This window comes from Pantherophis guttatus, chromosome 1 (genome assembly GCF_059756535.1).
Source record: "Pantherophis guttatus breed Tessera chromosome 1, ASM5975653v1, whole genome shotgun sequence".
In the NCBI taxonomy this organism is placed as follows: Eukaryota; Metazoa; Chordata; class Lepidosauria; order Squamata; family Colubridae; genus Pantherophis; species Pantherophis guttatus.
The window spans coordinates 98,662,097-98,682,821 of NC_142063.1; the positions used below are offsets into that span (position 1 = coordinate 98,662,097).

A 20,725-nucleotide genomic window follows, 5' to 3' on the forward strand; every position below is an offset into this window, starting at 1 on the left:
AAACCAGCCTGCATATGCGCACCGGCCAGCTGATCAGTGGGCGTTCATGCGTGCTAGAACCTGGAAGTTCGGCTTTTCCGAAGCGCGGCCCCTACAAGCACACACATGCACACGATGTGTTCATGCAACCTTTTTGGTACTTGGTGCCGAAAAGGTTTGCCATCACTGCTATATACCAACCAATCAGAAGTTACTGTAACTCAATTAAGTTAAGCACCATTATTTTTGAATAGGCAGAAATATCACTGTCATATTTAATGCAGTAATGCAGTTTAGCCGAGAGCATGGGTGTCCACAGAAGGATATCAAAATCTGTAAGATGATGGATATAGTGTCCTGATTGAAATCCCATATCTTTTATACAAGTGTGCAGTATCAACAGACATTCAAAGCAGGGGTGGGTTCTACTTACCTTTACTACCGGTTCGCAACGGGGCCATGTGCGTGCAATTGCTTCGCTCGCGCGCGCTCTTCTGTGTATGCACAGAAGTGTTTTCATGATGTCAGGGTCAGTGGTCGGAGCCTCCCGCCGGTTTTACTACTGGTTCTATAGAACCGGTGCGAACCGGGGGCAACCCACCACTGATTCAAAGTACGGGCAAGGGAAAGCCTCAACTCAATGAGTGTCCTACTCATACTAAACCTTGAAGGTTTAAGTGGAAGCTGATGACTGAGAGAAAGTGCTATCTTTAAATATCAGGTTTGATTCTGAAATAAAAATATGCCTGTTACATTACTACAGTAACCCAAAGGTGCTTTTTAAAGAGGCAACTGAACTTTCTGTTTTTTTCTTTGAAGATGTTTGTTTCTCATGCAAGAATCTTCTTCAGCTCTGACTGGATGGTGTGGAGCTGAAGAAGCTTCTTGGATGAGAAATAAAATATCTTTAAAGAAAAAAACAGAAAGTCCAGTTGTCTCTTGAAAAAAAGCACTTTTGAGACAACCATGATCAGGATGACTGAGAATCTCCATAGACATTACTACAATAACTTGGTTTTTATTGACTCATCAGTTTTATACAATATAAATCAATGGATTTAAAATGTAATGTGTAGTATTAAATAATTAAACAGTTATTTAACTATTAATAATAATTAACAATAATATCAATTATTAACACTTTATTGTTTATTATGTATAGTATAACATATAGTATAAGGGTAACATCTTATGAGATGGGCAGCAGGCAGCCATATAAATTTGATAAATAAATTCATAAATACAAAAATATAATTAATTTAATTGCCTTATGTTAACTGTTAAAAGAAAGAATGCCAATGTCTGGAATGGTATAGGATCTCCTGCTTGTACAGGGAGTTGGACTAGAAGATCTCCAAGATCCTTTCCAACTCTGTTATTCTTTAATTTTGTTGCTGCCCTTGCATATAATAAATGTTGATTTGGGAATTACGTTAAGTTACAAGGATAGATATTTTTCTGCTAAAGTAAAGACCTACAACCATATAGGACTCAAAGTTGTTACATTCAAGGGGAAGAGATCCTGAGCTCAGAATGGTACATACTTTATAAATACTTCAGAAGTTTAATTGATTCTTTACTTTCCAGTGACTTGCAATCACGGTAATGGAGGCTGCCAACATAGTTGTGAAGATGCTGAAGATGGGCCTCTCTGTGGATGTCATCCAGAGTACACAGTGCATGCCAATGGAAAAACATGTATTGGTATCTCACTTCTTTTTTGCTACATTATGTGTAGACAGGTTGTAAATAAACATGTAACAGTTTCTGAATGAATGATTTCTCTCGGTGAAAATACAGATTTCTTTACAGTTCACTTAAAAATTGCAGAAAATCCAAATCGTTTGTTTACGTATGAAAAACATGTTGGATTGGGATTAGTCTGTGTTAACTTCCATTAACAGAGCTATCCCCAACCTTTCTGGCTCAGCAGTGGTGGTGGCAGTGGGCAGGAGAGGGGAGGGGCTGGTTTCATGCACACAACCTAATCTCACACATGAGCAAATGAAGTTTTGCATGCTCGCCTACCGGATGTGTTGTCAGTTCCCAGTGGGTACTGGTCCATGGACCAGGGGTTGGGATGAATTAAAATATTCCCGTTTAAAATACTACAGTATCTATATGCTACTAAAACTCGTTATGTCTATAGCCTTTAATTGGGCAAAATGGTGCATTGTAAGGTAACAACTCTTGAACCAAGGTACCTCAAATGGGCTGACTTACCAATATATCCGGATATAAATTTAATAAATAAATAAATAAATATCCAAAATCCAGGGAAATGAAATTTGGAAAATGTTATGAAATATTTTATGAAATAGAAATTATCATAAAACATGTTGTGACAAAATATAAAACGTCATAAACATTCCTTATGGTCAACTTCTGATGTTTGGCTATGCTATACAATTCAACATGGGTGACTTTCAAAGTAGATAAATTTCTGAATATCTCCCTGGAATTTAAAGAACTTTTCCAGTATTTTAGAAGCTTTGCTATGGTTGAAAACATTAGAAATGCCATCCTAAATTCTCTTGTCACAAGGGTAGAATAAACTTGTAACTAATATGATGAATAAACTAAGCATTATATATTAGGCATTATATACTGTATTTCAGCCAAAGATTAGGGTGGAGTAAACCTTAATTATTTGTACTGTAATGCTGTTAACATGATATGTTTTTTCAAACATAAGCAGTGAATTTGAAATTTGGTGCTTTCACTTGAATAATTGATAGTAGTAATAGCATTTAGGCTTATATACTGCCCCATTGCTCTTTACAGCACTGTATGGGTGGTTTACAATGTAGAAGCTTTATTTGCATATTGCCTCCAATGAATTGGGTTCTCATTTTATCAACCCCGGAAGGTTGGAAGGCTGAGTCAACCTGGAACCCTGTCAAGATTGAACTCAAAGCTATGGGCAGAGTTTGCCTGCAATAATGGGCCACTGGGCCACCAGGACTCCTTAAAGCTTAAATACTTAAATTTATTAAAATACCAACAAGAAATCCTTTGTTTGGCCATTACACCATAGACTCAAAATTTAAAAATTTGAAATGATCCTAGAGATCACCCAGTCCAATCACCTGCCCAGGAATCCACTACTGTGGCATCCCTAAGAGATGATTGTCCAGCCTACTGTTGATGAATTTTATAAGTAATCATGTATTGTATCAGGTACTTTATGTAAACTAAACTTGCTGCTTATTGATTATAATAGCTGTATGACAAAGGAGTGTAATAAGAGCAGCAGGGGGATTCTAAAAATAGTTGCAAAAGAATAATCTGAAAACTGGCAGAAAAGAACATCATTTTTTATGGCAGAGAGGAAAAAACCCAAGATTGCCAAAGGAGTTGCTCTAAGAAAATATATTTTATAAGCAAAGGGAAACTCATTATCCCCTAAGAAGGTTTTTTGAGTTAAAAACACATTTACTAGAAAAACACATTCTAGATAAAATTGAGCCAGAACAAAACTTATTTTCTACAATCCTTCATTTTGGATGATAATTTCTTTTCTTTTATATAGCGTATATCAAATAGAGCTATATGAACTGGGTCAGGGGTGGGTTCTACTTACCTTTACTACCAGTTCGCAATGGGATCGCACTGTGCAGATTGCTGATAACGACATCCGAGGTGGTGGGTGGGGTCTCCTGCTGGTTTTACTTGCGAACCGGTCCGAACCGGGGGCAACCCACCACTGAGCTGAGTCACACACAGGATTACTTAACCATACAATCTGTGGGGTTTACACAATAGGCTAAGCTGTATAGCATGACAAATAACAAAGGTTGGGTTAAAACAACATGTAAACAACAGGTAAACATGGTCTGTTGTGCAGTATAAACCCAAAGGGGGTGAACCTATAATTCAAACAAAGATAAAGTCTGTCATATGACAGTGATGAAAATCCCTTCAAAGTTACCAGGTAGATAATTATTTTCTTAACCAAAATGTATTGTCTAGAACATGAGTTTTTACTCCTTGCCTGATCATTTGATATTTCTTTTCTTTTTTGTACTAAGAAAGAGTAGAAGCAACCACAGAAATCTCTGAAAACAATGTTACGGCAGGAGCTGATGCAGACAAACGAGTGAAGCGGCGACTGCTTATGGGTAAAGAGATGTTCAGGTCTGATAGTTATTTGTAAGAGATTTCCAAACTTTGCTGTATAAATAGCACGAATAACAACCACTGCTGAAATGAGTTTACAGAAACTGAAAATTCTTATTCCACATAATTCCACCTACAGTTCAACTGTATTGAACTGAAAGTCTATATGCTTTCAGTTCAATACAGTTAGATACCAATTGTCCCTGCCGCTGCACAGCTTCTCAAGTTCTCTGTTTTTGCCAGTTGGCATGTAATATATTCAGAAAAACTTTTTTATAGAGATACAATGCTATTTGTTAATTACAGTTGTAATTTCTGTTTAAAATATGTAGAAACGTATAGAGCTAATTCATATTTCTGGAAAAAGGCAGTAAAACTATTTTTTAGTTATACTTCATTAAATTTCTCAAAGAACGAAATTAAGAAAAGAAAAAGGGGGAACGGAAAATAAGGAGGGACAAAGTGCAAGGGATAAATGGAAAAGAGAGAGAACGAAAATAAAAAGTAATTTCTTATTTTCTTCGATATAGTTACAAATATTTTTTAATATTTTATTCTTTGTAGAAATTTAATAAAATATAATTTAAAAAATCAACAAACTATGGAAGCTGTTGCAGGAGAAAATTAGTCGGTCAGAATTACTTGATTGTTCCTCAGTATATAGCTATTGTCCCACCTAATTTTCTAAGATTAGGTGGGATATCGACATAAAATGAGGAATAATCATGTACACTTGTTGCAGATAAAATGCTATGACAATGAGCAGGATATGCCCCAACAAACAAATTGATATGTAGAAAATATATGGATACCTCAATGAAAAACAGCAGCGTGGGAATGTAGCTATTGTGAGAAGGTTGAATTCTAGAGATCATTGAAGGAAGAACTGAAAATTGCCTACAATAAATTTTTCATGTAACAAACCTAGAGGAAAAGTATGTCCATTAGGCCTGAATATCCATTAAATTGGTGAATAGGATGTTATATATATAATAAAAGGATCCTAGTGGTGCATCAGTGGAATTTTATAGATATCTAAAACAGCAACCAGATGTCTGTAGCATTTGAAATTTAGTAAACAGAAGTCAGGAAATTGTGAGCTTACTATACTGCTTTTAAATGCTTTTATAAGCCCATGTGATGAAACTAGAGTACTATGTATCATTTTGGTAGGTATAATGTTATCAGGTTGGTGACACAGTGGCTCAGTGGCTAAGATGCTGAACTTGTCAATCGAAAGGTTGGCAGTTCAGCTGTTTGAATCCCTAGTGTCACGTAATGGGGTGAGCTCCCATTACTTGTCCCAGCTTCTGCCAACCTAGCAGTTCAAAAGCACGTAAAAAATGCAAGTAGAAAAATAGGGACCACCTTTGGTGGGAAGGTAACAGCCTTCTGTGTACCTTTGGCATTTAGTCATGCCGTTCACATGACTATGGTGACATCTTCGGACAGCGCTGGCGCTTCGGCTTTGAAACTGAGATGAGCACCACCCCCTAGAGTTGGGAACGACTAGCACATATGTGCGAGGGGAACCTTTACCTTAATGTTATCAGAGGCAGTATGCTTCTAAATACCAACCATTGAATATCAGTTGTTAAGAAATACAGATGGGAACCGTTAATCAAATCCAGTCTGTGAAATAGAAACTTTGGCCTGATCCAGTACTGATTTTATCAGATTCCTATGGAAGCCAAACTGAATACTTACCTGTGGGTAATTCTCCTTATAGTTAACTTATCTTGATTTTTTTAAATGTTTAAAACTGAAGTTATCTGTCACATAAATGTCTCTGGAATACTTGGTGCTCTTTGAACTTGGTTTAGAGATCACTAAGAAGTCCATGGTTCAACCCTAAGATGAAAAAAGTGTTGAATGTGTTTGTTTAACATTAGAATTTGATTAGAATTCAGTCTGTTGAATAAATAAAAATATCTCATTTCAAATTGTGTTCTAGTTTTTTTTCTTCTGCAAATGCCAAATTGTGTTCCTTTTCCTTAGAAACCTGTGCAGTAAATAATGGTGGCTGTGATCGTACTTGTAAGGACACTTCAACAGGCGTCCACTGCAGTTGTCCTATTGGCTTTACTCTTCAGCTTGATGGGAAGACATGTAAAGGTAAAGTTCAGTTTTCCTTGCAATGTGCAAGCTAAATATCTAGAGAGGACTCTCTAAAATCCCAGAAAAGTGCAATATTGCTAAGCCAGTTTTAAAAAAAGAAAATCTGAACTAGGAAAGCAGTGTACAAGGAATTGCTTTGATTGTTCCTATGCTGAAATATGTATGTGAAAAGTTCGATTTGTTTTTTGTATTCAGTTCAAGGTTGTCACTTCTGTCCTGTAGATTGTACAGTGCTAATACAACTCCAGAGTTTAGAGGCAGAGATCTCTGTATATATCAGACTAAATTAAATTATTCCCGCATGTAACATCCTCTAACAAAACTGCTATTGATAACAACACCTTCTAATACTACAAAAAGAAAAAAACTAATTGTCATTTGATTATGTAGGCAGCAACACAGGATTCCTGTTCATGTTGCAATGTTTGCAAAAGAAGTGGTTAAACAGCAACATTACCTTCTCGTAAGAAACAAAGTGGCTCTAAATCTGCAAAGATTATATTTTGTCCTGAAACTACTAAATACTCTGACTGTTTTATACCTTTGTCCTTCTGTCTGCCCGTCTGTCCATCCATCCATCTACATATATAGATACACACATCATGGGGGGTTCCTCCTGGTTCGGTCCGGTTCGGCCGAGCCGGTAGCGGTGACGATATGACATCACCGAACCGGTTCTCCCCCCCGCCCTCCCCCCCCGTTATTCTTACCTTTTATTTGGTCCCAATCTATTGCTGCCTCCTGAGTCCCAGCTGATGACTAGAGGGAAAAAAACTGTTTGAACTCTTGCCGCGGGGCTTCAAAGGGCCGTCCTACAGCTGATCAGTGTTAAAAGCAAACAAATGAGTTGGGTCGTAAGTGCGAGGACTGGTCGTAAGTGCGAGGACCTTCTAGAAATGACTCTGACCAGCTAGCCATGCCCACCTAGTCACATGACCTCCAAGCCACACCCACAAAATAAGCCATGCCCACAGAACCGGTAGTAAAAAAATTTAGAACCCACCCCTGACACACACACATATACATATATACACTACAGACAGACAGACAGGCAGACACTGAAGTTCAACAGCTATTATTCCTGCCTTATTCAGTTTTCTGGCTTTTTTGGGAAAGTTTATTCTGTTTCTCTAAGAGTGAATGCATGGTAACATGACGTAATACCTATTGGAACAGAATTCTCATTTTCTTCATAAACTGAGTTAAATTTACAGAGCAACTCAAAGTTTGTTACAATCAATAAAATTAATCTGTAATAAGCATTCTTTAACAAACAATAATAAAATAGTAATATACAAATGGAAAAAGAATTTGAAAGCATGATTGATTCAGCTGTTTATGATGAAAGTTTAAAAGACAGGTAGTCTTCATTGAACAACCATTCAAAGTTACAATGGCACTGAGGGGGACTTCTTCATAGTTGCTGTTGTGGCAGTGTCCCTATGGTCATATGATTGTGATGCAGGTGTTCGACAACTGGCTTGCACTTACAACATCCTGCATTTACGTGATCACCATTTGCAACTTTCACTGTAAGCTTCTGAGAAGCAAAGTCAATGGTGAAGCCAGCAGGAGGTCATAGATGGCAATCATATGATCACAGAATGCTAGACCACACCGAATTTGCCTAATGACAACCTCTGGGACTGTTGGAACTATCATAAATCAGCATAATTATGTGTCACACTTTATGATCACATTGCTGGCAACAGAGTTGGCAACAGAGTTGCCAGTTTCAACTACTATTATTAAGTGAGAACTACCTGTAAATGAAGAATACAAAAGTGATTGAAGTTTTGGAAATGGTACAGGAAATTTTTGATACTGTCAAGAATGGATCTTAAAAAAATAGAAAGAGGCATGGAAGAAAAGGAAAGAGATGAAAGAAGCTGGAATAAAAGAAGAACAACTGTGAAGAGACCCAAAAGTGTTTTTTTCAGGGGGCAACTGGACTTTTTTTGTTTTTTCTTTTGAAGATGTTTCACTTCTCATCCAGAAGCTTCAACTCTGACAGGACAGTGGGGAACGGAAGGATTTATATTCCTTGCAGACAGCTGGTAATTTGCATTCTTTTAAGAGGGTCGTTGAAGCACTTGGAGGTTTATCTGTGTCCTCAGGGTCACCTGAGTACTGCTCCCGGTTCCTGTAGTCTGCAATTTTTCCTCTGGAAATCCATTCCTACTCCCACACCATTCAAAGGGTGTTCATCCCAAATTGTACAGCTAAAAGTTGTCTCCTGAAAAAGTACCTTTGGGACAACCATGACCTGGATGACTGAGAATCTCTACAGACTTTTAACTGTGAAGGGAAGTACAAGTCCTATATGAAAAAGTACTAGAAAATAAAAATAATTTCACAAAAGAAAGAGTAGAAATTGGTATGGAAAAACAGAATGACAGAAAATCGATAAGCTGTGCATTACAACAACTTACATCAAAAATGCAAAACATGTGAAGTTTGTGTCATCATATGTTCCCTTCTTATAGATGACGGTACCTAAGAGTTTTAGAAGCAGTTCAGGTTATATGTCTAACAAGCATGTTTTGTGCTCCCTTCTGTGTGTCAGATGCTTTCTTATGTTCGAAAGTTGTTATTGCTGTTATTGCTTAGCAATGTGTTTAAGAATGTATCTGTTAAGATATTAACTAAAAATGAAGTGCTGCACACATGCCTACAGACACACATCCCTCATTGACAAATTTATTTCTTCTGAGAAACAAAAACAAACATGGGTATAGACGTAAGTTATTGTGAACTTTCAGTTTAATTCTCAGAAAATATCATTAGAGATTCATAGAGTATGGGGGATCTAATTTTCAGAAAGAATAATGAAGCCTAACTGTTCATTATTGCAAGTAGGGTATGTGCAGCAAACTGCTTGTTCTGGCCAACTGTATGTTTAATATTCTCCCTTTTTCATACAGAGAAGTGTTTTCCTTGGCTTCAGGTAATACTATACCGTCTATGATTCTGGAAGCCTTTCCTCTGTAAGACTACTTTCCACCCTGCTCAGATATATCAACTGACTCAGTTCTTAATGCAGCATTATCCCATGTACCAATCTTAGTTTTCTTTTCTATTAATGCCTGCTTTCTGTGAGGAGATTCATTTTTCTAAAATAGAAAAGAAGGTTGATAAATTCTGCTCTGAAGCAGTTGCTCTAAGGAAGAATTGAGTCTAATGCTGGAGCGGTTAACTTGGAATTGACATTGCTATTTGATTAGATATTGTTCCGTATTCCGTTAGTTACATTTTAATTGCTTCATATTCCTTTCCATCAATTTTTATCTTATAAAGGTTTTGCTCTTCAACCGTAAATAAATATATAACTTCAGTGTAAATTGCTATAATGAATTATGGTGTACAAAAACAAGTACAAGTGATAATAGCAATTGGAATCAGGATCGCCATTGCTAAACGATGTGGTTGTAAAGCTTGATGTCATGTGACCGCATCTCTTAGAAATGGCAATTGTAATCCGAAGATGCATGGGTTGTTAAATGGGAAGCAGTGAGTATCCCAGATAAAGAGAGTTTCAAGGTTGGAGAAAGTCCTAGGAGGGTCAGAGCAAGCTGCATTTGAGTTGGGAGAGGCCTAGAACAGGCCATGTGCAAGCACAGGAAGGCCAATCGGTAGATGGTGTGACAGGACAGATGGAGAGACTGGAAGGGTTGTATAACATTTGAGTGCAATGAGGCCATCAGGTGGATGGCACAGTGCAGGGAGGCCAGGTAGACTTATCAGAGCAACTTGCAACCTATGCCGCAGGTTTCCCCATTGATTTTGCTTGTGAAAATTCATCAGGGAAAGTCACAAATGATTATTGTGTAACCGTGGAATTAAGGTCACTGTACATGGAAGGCAGTCGACAGGCTCCTGAGTCACAATCACATGATCACGGGCATTGCAACAGCCAGAAGATTTTGAGGATCAATTGTAAATTCTACTCATTCAGTACCATTGCAACTTCAAACAATCACCGAACAAGTGCTCAGGAAGCAAGGACTATCTATAATCACATTTTAAACTTTGTGGTGATATAAGACAGTTGTTCCAAAGAAGATTCTTTTTTTTAAATGTGCAAAACTAAAAGGAAAAGATCACTTCAGTCTTGTATGCTTCTTATCTTAAAAGACTCTTGACTGATTTGCTTTCTAGGTTGTGACGCATGTTTAAATCTTTCAGGGGGAAAAAAATGAAGCTCATTATATCATTTATGATCCTTTTTCTTTTTCACAGACATTGATGAATGCCAAACCAGTAATGGTGGATGCGATCATTTTTGTAGAAACACAATTGGTAGTTTTGATTGCAGCTGCAAAAAAGGTTTTAAATTATTGACTGATGAAAAATTATGTCAAGGTATGTGTGGGAGAACACAATAAAAATACATATGCTTGCTGGCTGGGAAATTCTGGGAGTTGAAGTTTGCACATCTTAAAGATGCCAAGGTTGAGAAACACTGACATAGGTATACTTATTAGGGAATTTCAGATCTTCTTCTTTTTCCATTAATTTCAGGGAGATAAATTTAAACTATTTATGGATTATGTTTACATTAACAGAATAATTAATTAGCATGAAATAATTTAGTAAAATGATAATCAGAAATCAAATTGTATGACAAGTAAAATTCACTTTCAGAATAACCATCTGGAACCATAATTAACTGACTTTCCATAAGTAGAATTGATTGCTATCAGTAGAATTCTTGGTTTGATTCTTCTAAGTTTACAGGACAAATATTTCATTTCTGGCTGAGAATGTGCTGAATATACACAGGTTAGGTGAAAATAGCCTATTGATAATAATAATAGATTGAATATTGGTAGTAATACCAATATTCTATTGATAGCAATGGATTGAATATATTCTCAGCAGATGTATTGATAGTTTATCTTGAAAATTATTATTGCCTTTCTATACCATTTTTCAAAAGTTATCTTATTAAGACAAATGTGACATTTAAGACAAATATAAAATATAAATCAAAGCCTAAATATTATAATTTAAAACTTTGATAGTCCTTATGCATATCTTCTCCATAATTCACATTTCAGTCTCTGATATCACTATTCAGCTGTAAGCTCTTTAGAATCCAAAACTCTTGATTGCAGTTAGATCTAGGACTTGGATCCTGAATAATGCTTTATAGCAGCAGAGTGTCCCTTTAGCAGAATGTCACGTATGGGGTACTCTCACTGATGGAAAAGGAGGGAAATTATTTTCATTGTTTGCTCTTTCCATTGCAGCATTTTCATCAAACCTGGTTTTATTCTTTTGAAACATATTTGGGAGTACAGGGGTTGCAAAGAGAAAAGGAAACAGGAAAATTAGTCTTTATTCTGCCAGCGGGAGTATCCTATGACCAAGTCCTGCTTTGGCAGTCGGCTTTTATCTTAAGTGCTGAAGAGAAATTCTAGCAGGTATTAATGAGGCAGAACAAGCTTAAGGAGGAAAAATAGATGTTCAAATCTGCCTGTTCTAGTTGCCCAGTTTACCTTGGAAAAGCTACCGGTACTTCCAGATTGTGGTTGGAAAGGGTGTGGTTATTTTGGATAGAAAGATGTCATGCAACTACTTTTCTACTGTTTTTATTCCTCCAAGATAGCTTTGTTTACCATATTTTTCGGAGTATAAGACGCACCAGAGTATAAGACGGACCTTAGTTTTTGGGGAGGAAAATAAGAAAAAAGCTGATTGGTGGGTGGATCGGCCTCCTGGAATCATCTGTTTCCAGAGGTGAATTTTAGCAACAGATTTATTGGTTGTGAGCTCTGTGCCTTGCTTTTTTTTTTTTTTGTGCCTTTGAAAGCCTCTGAAACAGAGCTTCAGAAAAAAAGGCTTTTTTTCTGAAGCTTCTTTCAGAGGCTTTTATTCTGAAGGACTATCTGTACTCTGTTCAATCTCCTTTCTTTGGTATTGGTATGGAGATTAACCTCTTCCAATAACCTCTTGGTTATTGTGTCATTCTCCAGATTTGTTAACATAGTTTGGTTAGAACCTTTACTGATTCTTCTTTTGTTGCTTGCCAGATTATTTTAGATAAAAGCCTTTCAGAGGCTTCTTTCAGCTTCTGAAATCTCCATTTGTGAGGCTGGGCAGGACTACATTCGGAATATAAGATGCACCCAGATTTTCACTCTTCTTTTGGGGAGAAAAAGATGCGTCTTATACTCCAAAAAACACGGTACTTGTTTATCACATTTATATGGCTACCCATCTCACAAAATGCAACTCTAGGCAGCATGCAATAAAATGATAATGATATTTTTTGTAAAAATCAACAATATTATTATTATTAAAAGGCTAGGAGAGAGCATAATTTCTCATGAGCAACCAACTCATCAGATTACCATTCCTTTGGGAGCCCCAGGGCTGTAAACACTACCAGGTTTTAAGGGGTTCCAGAAGATGGACAGAGGTAGAACCAATCTCACCATTTAAATTTTTGTCCTTATATGCAATGGGATACACATTCAGAACCTCAAAATCTGCTGGTAGAAACCCATATTTGGAGAATAAGCAGATTTGTACGATAAGACATTCTCTTTGCTATTTTTTTTTTTTAACTTCAGCTATGGGAAGAGTTTTTTCTAGATAAGACGGGAAAATCAAAATGCTACATCTATATGTAATGTACAACTGGATATATGTTCTATAACAAAGGGTGCAATTAAAGTAGTTCATTGTTTTCATGAAATACAATAAATTAAATAATTTCAACAAACTTTAACAAAAACAAAGTCTAAGAAAGAATAAGAATTCATATTGAGAGCAACAATTCAATACTTTGACTTTCATGATTTATGACCCGCATTATGAGCTTAACATTGTGATCTTAACAGAGTCTACTGGAGCTGGGTGGATTATTAATTCAAATAAATAAATAAATGTTTCCAGTGAGTTGTTATGAGACTAGCTTATCCTCTACTTTTAATTCAGTTTTCCTAGCTCATTAATGTCTCCTCCATAAAAAGTGAAGTAATAAAGCATCCTTTTTAAATTACAGACATTGATGAATGTTCTTTTGAAAGGACATGTGACCATTTGTGCATCAATCATCCAGGCACTTTTGAATGTATTTGCAATGAAGGATACATTCTTTTTGGCTTCACACATTGTGGCGGTGAGTGAATATAAACCAATTGCTGGCATTTTCTTTGGAATTCTATTTCTGTGATCTCAACATGAAAAGGAAATGTGCATTTCAAACTCTGTGCTGCAGATTTTTGAGATTATTTGCCTTTCTATTTTTCGGGTGGTTTGAAGTAGGAGCCTGACTCTGTACACACTGTACTATTCCTTAAAACAACTTTTCATTCTTACTTTTACTGCAAAGTAGCTGTGGGTTTTGGAACAAATAGTTGCATTTCACATGGGTATTAAGAGCTGGATTTTGCAGATCATGCTTGCAAAAGCACTGTTGGTAATACTAATTATGGCATGTAGTAATTATCTGCAAGGTAAACGCCTAAGACAGAATGGTTTTAAGAAATAATGTTTGTTATATGTAGAAGTCAGTTAAATAAAATAGCTTTAAAAGAAAAGATTAAATCGTGGATAAATTTCCCTGTTTTCCCCAAAATAAGACATCCTCTGATAATAAGCCCAATCGGGCTTTTGAGCACATGGCAATAAGGCCAAGCACTTATTTCAGGGTTCAAAAAAATATAAGACAGGGTCTTATTTTTGGGGAAACAGAGTAGAGTAGATGAAACAGAGTAGATGAAACAGGCATCCAAGAAGATTAGGAACCTACAAGGGAAATGGCATCACACATACATTTACTCCAGTGTATACCAGCTTTTAATTATTGCACAATCAGTAAAAGGAACATGACAAAACTATCTCCCAACAACAAGAACTATTACAGCCACTTAGGGTGAAGCTGACACATAATGCAGCAAAATTTTGCTATTCTTAGAGAAATAAATTTATCTTAATTGTTTAACAATAAAAGAAAATAAAAGAATAAAAGAAATCAGAGTACTCCAGAAATTTAAATGAAAGAGGGATGATCAACTTGGTAGTCAATGTCCCTATAGAACTGGCAATCAGAAAAAGACAAGCCCCCACAATGGTTGATCATACAGTAGTTCTCGTGGTTAGGGATAGTTTTGTGTTGTTACTTTTATTGATTGTACTTTCCTTTATCAACGGCCAAATATAGTTTCTGTCTGTCTTTTAATTATTGTTAACCCTATTTCCTTAACTGTAAGCAACCTAAATGGGAAGTGACTCAACGTTGACATCTTTACCAAGACAAGGATGCAGTTCCTACATTTTATTTCAGGGCAAGTGAGGTTCTTCATTGTGACTTCTTGTCTTCATTGAAATAGACTACCTTACCCTCCGTTTTTAATGAAAATTGCTTAAAATCAGTAGGGTGTCCTTTGTGCAAATTTGTTAAATTTTGACTGCATAGATCTATGTGGTTGCTAAGAATTAACGGCAGTTTGATGGCACATGAAACAATCATCAGCTGGGCACCAGTGATTTGTTCTGAACATTTTGTGAGAAGCTTCCGATAAAAGCTGGTCTGTGCGTGCAAATGCATGTTTTAAGGTTTTGGCAACTGTATTAAAATATCCATGCTGCAAGAAAACATATTTAGCTCTTTATGTATTGTGTGCCTGGCAGTAGTTATCCATGTGCAGTTCTTTGCTAACTAGATTCAGAACAGTACCAATTTCTCCCCCCTCGTTCTTCTTCTGTAGATATCAATGAATGTAGCATGAACAATGGTGGCTGCCAGCATATCTGCATAAATACACTGGGTAGTTATCAATGCCACTGTAATGCCGGGTATAAATTACACTGGAACAAAAAGGACTGTGTGGGTAAGATTCAGCGTCTCAAACCTTTTTTGCAGCTTTGGACCACTTGAAGGCTGTCACTTCCCATAATATACACAATGTGTCTGTACATGTTCCTTTCATTACCCTATTACTTGTGGCCAACCAGATTTCTTGGAACAATGCAGACTGAAACAATGAATGGTCTTCCAAATTGCATTCAGGTCTCTTAAAAGTTATTGTAGATCTATAGCACTATGTTGCTTCTAATTAGCTGATAAAACAAAAACAGGAGATACTTTCGGGTCTTTGATGCTTTCTTTCCTGTGCTTTTAATCTAGGCTGTTTTTGCTTTTGCAGTTGTCTGCATGATCCCTTCCCCCACCCCACCCCAGCTTTTTATAATATACTGTGTGTATGTCTTCATTCCCAGTATTATGAATAGCATATGTGCAAATTGATAATGATTATGTAACATGTAGCTTCGTATTTGCATTTTTAGAACCATGCCTGCCATTAGCTTTCTTGTCCTGTGAGTTTCTGTGTTTTGCTCTGTAGAAAGGCCCTTGTCTGATGTCCTTTCCCCCAAAGTATCTCTGCGCTGCATTAAGACTGGTGGAAATGATAGATGCTTTTTAATCTGCCCCTCAGATGTCCATTTTACTTCTGGTAAGTCATGCAGAACATGGGGGATGTTATTGTTGTTGCTATTGCAATCATTATTATCCCTAAATTAGGGAAACAAGAATAACTTTGATAACTTTAATGTATTTGCATACATTATAGGAGAATTCACTTTGAATAGGGAGCCCTTGATTTGTTCATGTAATGACGATTTCAAATTATGACAGTCTCTGAAAAAGTTACTTATGACTTAATATTCATATTTATAATAATTGGAAACCATCATCCCACTCAATGAGAAATTGTGATGGCCTAATGAAAACGTTACTTATGATATTTATTTATTTTATTTTATTATATTATACTATATTATTTTATTTTATTTTATTTTATTTTATTTTATTTTATTTTATTTTATTTTATTTTATTTTATTTTATTTTATTTTATTTTATTTTATTTTATTTTATGCAATTTATATGCCGCCCTATCTCCGAGGACTCAGGGTGGCTCACAACGGTAAAATGCATAATTCCTGCCAATATAAAATTAAAATCCCAATTTAAAACAATTTAAAATTCATTAACCCCCCCCCCCCCCCCATCAGTCCAGGCTGCGGAACAACCAGCTCTTCAAATCGCGGCGGAACGAGTGAAGGTCAGGGGCCATCCGGAGCTCCAAAGGAAGCTGGTTCCAGAGGGTGGGTGCACCCACAGGGAAGGCTCTCCCCCTGGGGGTCGCCGGCCGACACTGTCTGGCCGACGGCACCCTGAGGAGGCCCTGTCTGTGGGAATGCACCGGGCGATTGGGAATTGTCACTGGCTGCAGGGGGTCCGACAAATATCCCGGGCCTAGGCCATGAAGGGCTTTGTAGGTAATAACCAGGTAATAATTTGTACTTATGACCATTACAAACCATCGCACTACCACCACCACCACCCAGTCATGTGATCACTATTTGCAATGTTTTTATAGGTTTCTGGAAAAAACGCCGTAGGGAAGCTGGATTTGCTTAACCACCACATTATTTGCTTACCGATGGTGACTTGACTTACACCCATTATAGAAATGGTTATAAAATGGGGTCCAGTTACATGGTGACTAAATGTCTTCCAACAAAAATTTCAGTTGAATTGTGAAAGTTGAGGACTGTGTGTAGTAAATATATTTTAATTGCGTTCATTTTCTATTCCACAAATGTACATTGAAGCTTTTTCTTCCAACACTCCTTTAGTAGTTGCTCATGAACGAAGCATAATATTTCTATAACCTGGTAGTTTTGTATTATAGAAAGAAACAAGCAGAAAATAGTTCACCATTGGCATAGAATTCAGTTGATGGCAACACAGAGTATTTTTAAAATATTGCCTATAAAAGTGCTGTAAGAAAAATATATTTCATTACTGTGTCCACAAGTTACTTAGCAGCAGAAGTGTTATAGGTTAAAATTTATCTGAACTGCCTTCCTTGAAAACCATTCTCTGCCAACTAGTAAACTAATAGACTTCTTATGAAACAATTTTATGATTTGCCCAAGGATAGAAAAGATATGTGGAGCTTTAAAGCTCTGTGATTTCCAGTGTGCCTATTGAAATGAACATTTTGAAAAATATAAATCAGTCAAGTTAGTGTGGCCTTTTACCTATGAATCCTGGTAATCTAGCTAGGACAATGGAAAAAACATATGGAAGCATCTTCCTCTTGTTTCTATCAATTAAAGATAAGAAAAGAGGAACTGGAACTGTGCTTTTATGGTGAGACAATAGTAGGAAACATGATGAAAATACAGAGTGTGGATTGGCTGATACTACCTGGTATCTGCCTAGCATTTTAATTTGAGCCAAGGAAGAATTTCATTATTTAAGAGCTCATCTCTCAGTTGATAACCTGGATATTTTAGAAGACCTTTGTCCTCTGAACTTTCAAGCCCTCTTTCAGGTTAAAGGAATGTGGATGGGATTTTTGTGTGAGTTTGGAATGGACTACAGCAAACTTCCTTAAACTGCTGTATTTCTTGATATGCAGCTAGGCCGTAGATACAATACTTGTGGATTTTTTGGGCTCTATGAACTTGGTTATTTGTCTGTAAATGTTTCATTACTTGACTAAGTAACATCATCACTGGTACCAAATCTGGGAATTTCTCCCTGTTTATGTATAATAACTTACCCTTCTAGTATTGCAAGGAGTGGTTTTCTCCCTGGTAGTTTCTTGATTTGGTTATTGTTTTCTGCTTGATTGTTTGCCTGGTGGCAATCCCTGCTTATCTGGGTGTTGGCTAATGGCAAGGAGGTCTTTTTTCTGGTCTCTTTCTTTTCTTCTTAGCTTTTTCATTGCCTCCTGAATAGTGTGTAAATGTGATTTAGCTGTATGTATTTATTGATAACTGATTTGTCTGAATATCAACCTTCTAGGAATTCTCTAAAGTTTTTAGGATTTAGCTTAATCTAAGATGTTCATAGATTTCCAACTGAAATTATGGTTGAGCCTGTCCATTTGTTATGAGAGTAAGGGGTTTTCATTGCGTCTTCTGACTGTTAGTTGATGTTCATGGATGTGCTTTGTTACTCTTCTTTCTGTCTGTGATATACAGTGGCTGTTACAGTCCTTATATGGTAAATGACTGCTGCTTTTTCTTCTTGGGCTGCTGGTTCTTTTAGTTTACTTAAGATGTTTTGGAGGGCTTTAGTTGAATTGTGTGGTACAGTGATGCCATGTGGTTATAACAGACTGTTGGTTGTTTCTGAGATGTTTTTAATGTACAGTAGTGTTATCCTTTTCAAAGCTTCTATTGGTTGTGCTATAATGAATTGAGTGGTCAGGTATGTTTTGATAAAGTTGAGTGGGCATCCATTTTGCTGGACAATGTTATATAGGTGGTCATTTTCCTTTTTCTGATATTCTGGGTTGTTATAGTGCATTTGTACTCATTTGAATAATGTTCGTACATGACTCCTCTTATGGGACATCAAATTGAAAGCAGATAGTGAGCAGAGGTTGATGAGGTCAATGATTTTCAATCTGACTAAGTCAGTTGTGTGGTGTAGTTTTGCTGCCATGTATCCATAGTTCCATAAAGAACTATGGACATAAAGAATCTTGTGACATTGAATGGAACCATCATTTAATGTCTTGTTTTTAGGTTTCTCTGTTTTAATTTCAGATAAAGACATTTTTTCAAACAGATCTTTCAGCCTGTTAATATCATTCCCATTCCATAATTCAAATTGCAAATTCACTTGCATTGAAAACAAAGAATGCTCTGAAAATGGCACAGAAAAGATTCACGGTCTCCAAGATCTTAGTGTCATCTCCAGGAATAGGTTCACTATTATTTATGAGTTTGTGGAGTATGGTAGCATAAAATATAGCAAATAAATATATTTTGTTTATGGTAGAGCTGTTGACCTCCAGTTGCAAGGTCTTAAAATGGTTTGGCAAAAGTGTGATTGAATCTCAAATATATGCAATTTTAGCTCTTACCGCTGCTGATTATTGCCACTTCTATATGCTCCTCCTCCTGGATATCTCTTGGATACTATGTATCTACCTAGGTCCTAGGATAAAATGATTGACTTTTCTTTAAAGTCTGAAAAGGTAGAGTATTTGTATCTTGAAAGACTAAGAAAGAAAAAACTTAGCCTCTTCCATGTGTGATATTCATTCTCTCTCTTCTCTTCTCTTCTCTTCTCTTCTCTTCTCTTCCCTTCCCTTCCCTTCCCTTCCCTTCCCTTCCCTTCCCTTCCCTTCCCTTCCCTTCCCTTCCCTTCCTCTCTCCTCTCCTCTCCTCTCCTCTCCTCTCCTCTCCTCTCCCCTATCCTATCCTATCCTATCCTATCCTATCCTATCCTATCCTATCCTATTCCTCTCAGTTTTGAAATTTAGCTTTTATGGAAGCACTATGGTAGGGAGTTGATAGAATATTCACTCCCCTCTGTGAGATGTCCAAGCTTTTTTGTAAGTTCTATGCTAGGCTGGGGACCCTGGTAATGATACAATTTGATGAAGAGATATTTGGGTGTCCATAGAAGCATGGGAGGATAAGTGCACTGCTTTTCATCCACCACTATGATTCTTTTGTGATTTGACTTTTCTTGATTAGATCATTGAGAATTCTCTTGATCAGATTGTCTAGTTTCTGTATTGGGTTGGTATTTACTGGGATGTAAGTTCTTGTCTTTGTGTTCAGTCCATGATAACCATGGTTCAGTCATTGTCTTCTGGTAGAATAGTGTTGATTTGATCCTTTAGGTGCTTTAGGGCAATACTTTGCTTTGAGCTAGTTCTGCTTCTATGTTCTTCTGATCTGTGGTATGATTGTGTGCCTTATGTTTTCTTTGAGAGCACCAAGGGCTCCACTGTTCTACTCTGAGTTACATTTGTCATCTTCTATTGAAATTCCATAATTTCAGAACTGCATTCTATTTTGATGGGAATTCTAGTAAATAACCCCATGTATCAAAAGGGTGCCATGCTAGGTAATTAATTTGATCAATGTCAGAGCTCTTTTATAGGAGAAAAACATTCCTTGTTATTATGCTTGCCAAGTTATAGATTTATATAACAAAGAAGTATTTACATAAACATACAGATTTTATCTAACACAAACTATCTCAGAAATTAGAGGATAGGGACTGTTAAACAGATAAAAGTGAAAAATCACTGGTGAAAAAAGAGGACATGCAAGTTACAAACTGTAATAAAGAGTTTAAGACCTTGAAATAGGATAGTTTGTCTGAAATAAGTCAGACTAAATAAAACTCAGATACGGCACTCAGAAGACAATTTCTTTTTAATCTCTTTCTCTCTCTCCCCCCCTCTCTCTCCCTCCCTCTCCTATGTGTGTTGAGACTGCCTCTGTAATTTGATACTCTGATCTGACAAACAATACTTTTGATTCACTGTATTCAATTTCAGAGTGATTTTGAATAACTTGCAACAGTACAGAACTTCCATCATGTCCTTTAGTAAATGGAGTCTACAATATTGTGTAAATAATTACAATCAGTAATTATAGATTTTATTTATTCATTTATAAAATTTGCCCATCTCTTATCCAACAACTATAGATAATCATGACAATAATATA

At 36.6% G+C, this 20,725-nt stretch overlaps 1 protein-coding gene across 9 annotated transcripts in view; it reads left to right on the top strand.

Moving 5' to 3' along the window:
* Positions 1–20,725, top strand: part of SCUBE2 (signal peptide, CUB domain and EGF like domain containing 2) — a 61,076-nt gene that overhangs the window by 16,783 nt on the left and 23,568 nt on the right. For 5 of the 9 annotated variants that reach the window (XR_004591307.3, XM_034417051.3, XM_087878978.1 and 2 more), the window contains 7 exons: positions 1,567–1,683; positions 4,011–4,100; positions 6,097–6,213; positions 10,456–10,578; positions 13,229–13,345; positions 14,937–15,059; positions 15,573–15,683. Coding sequence is in view for 7 of the 9 variants with exons in the window: in XM_034417051.3 (XP_034272942.1) it covers positions 1,567–1,683; positions 4,011–4,100; positions 6,097–6,213; positions 10,456–10,578; positions 13,229–13,345; positions 14,937–15,059; positions 15,573–15,683 (798 nt within the window). In the remaining 2 variants the exon portion in view is untranslated. The remainder of the gene's footprint in view (positions 1–1,566; positions 1,684–4,010; positions 4,101–6,096; positions 6,214–10,455; positions 10,579–13,228; positions 13,346–14,936; positions 15,060–15,572; positions 15,684–20,725) is intronic. The other 4 variants (XR_015729938.1, XM_034417052.3, XM_087878994.1 and 1 more) reach the window with 1 other exon arrangement.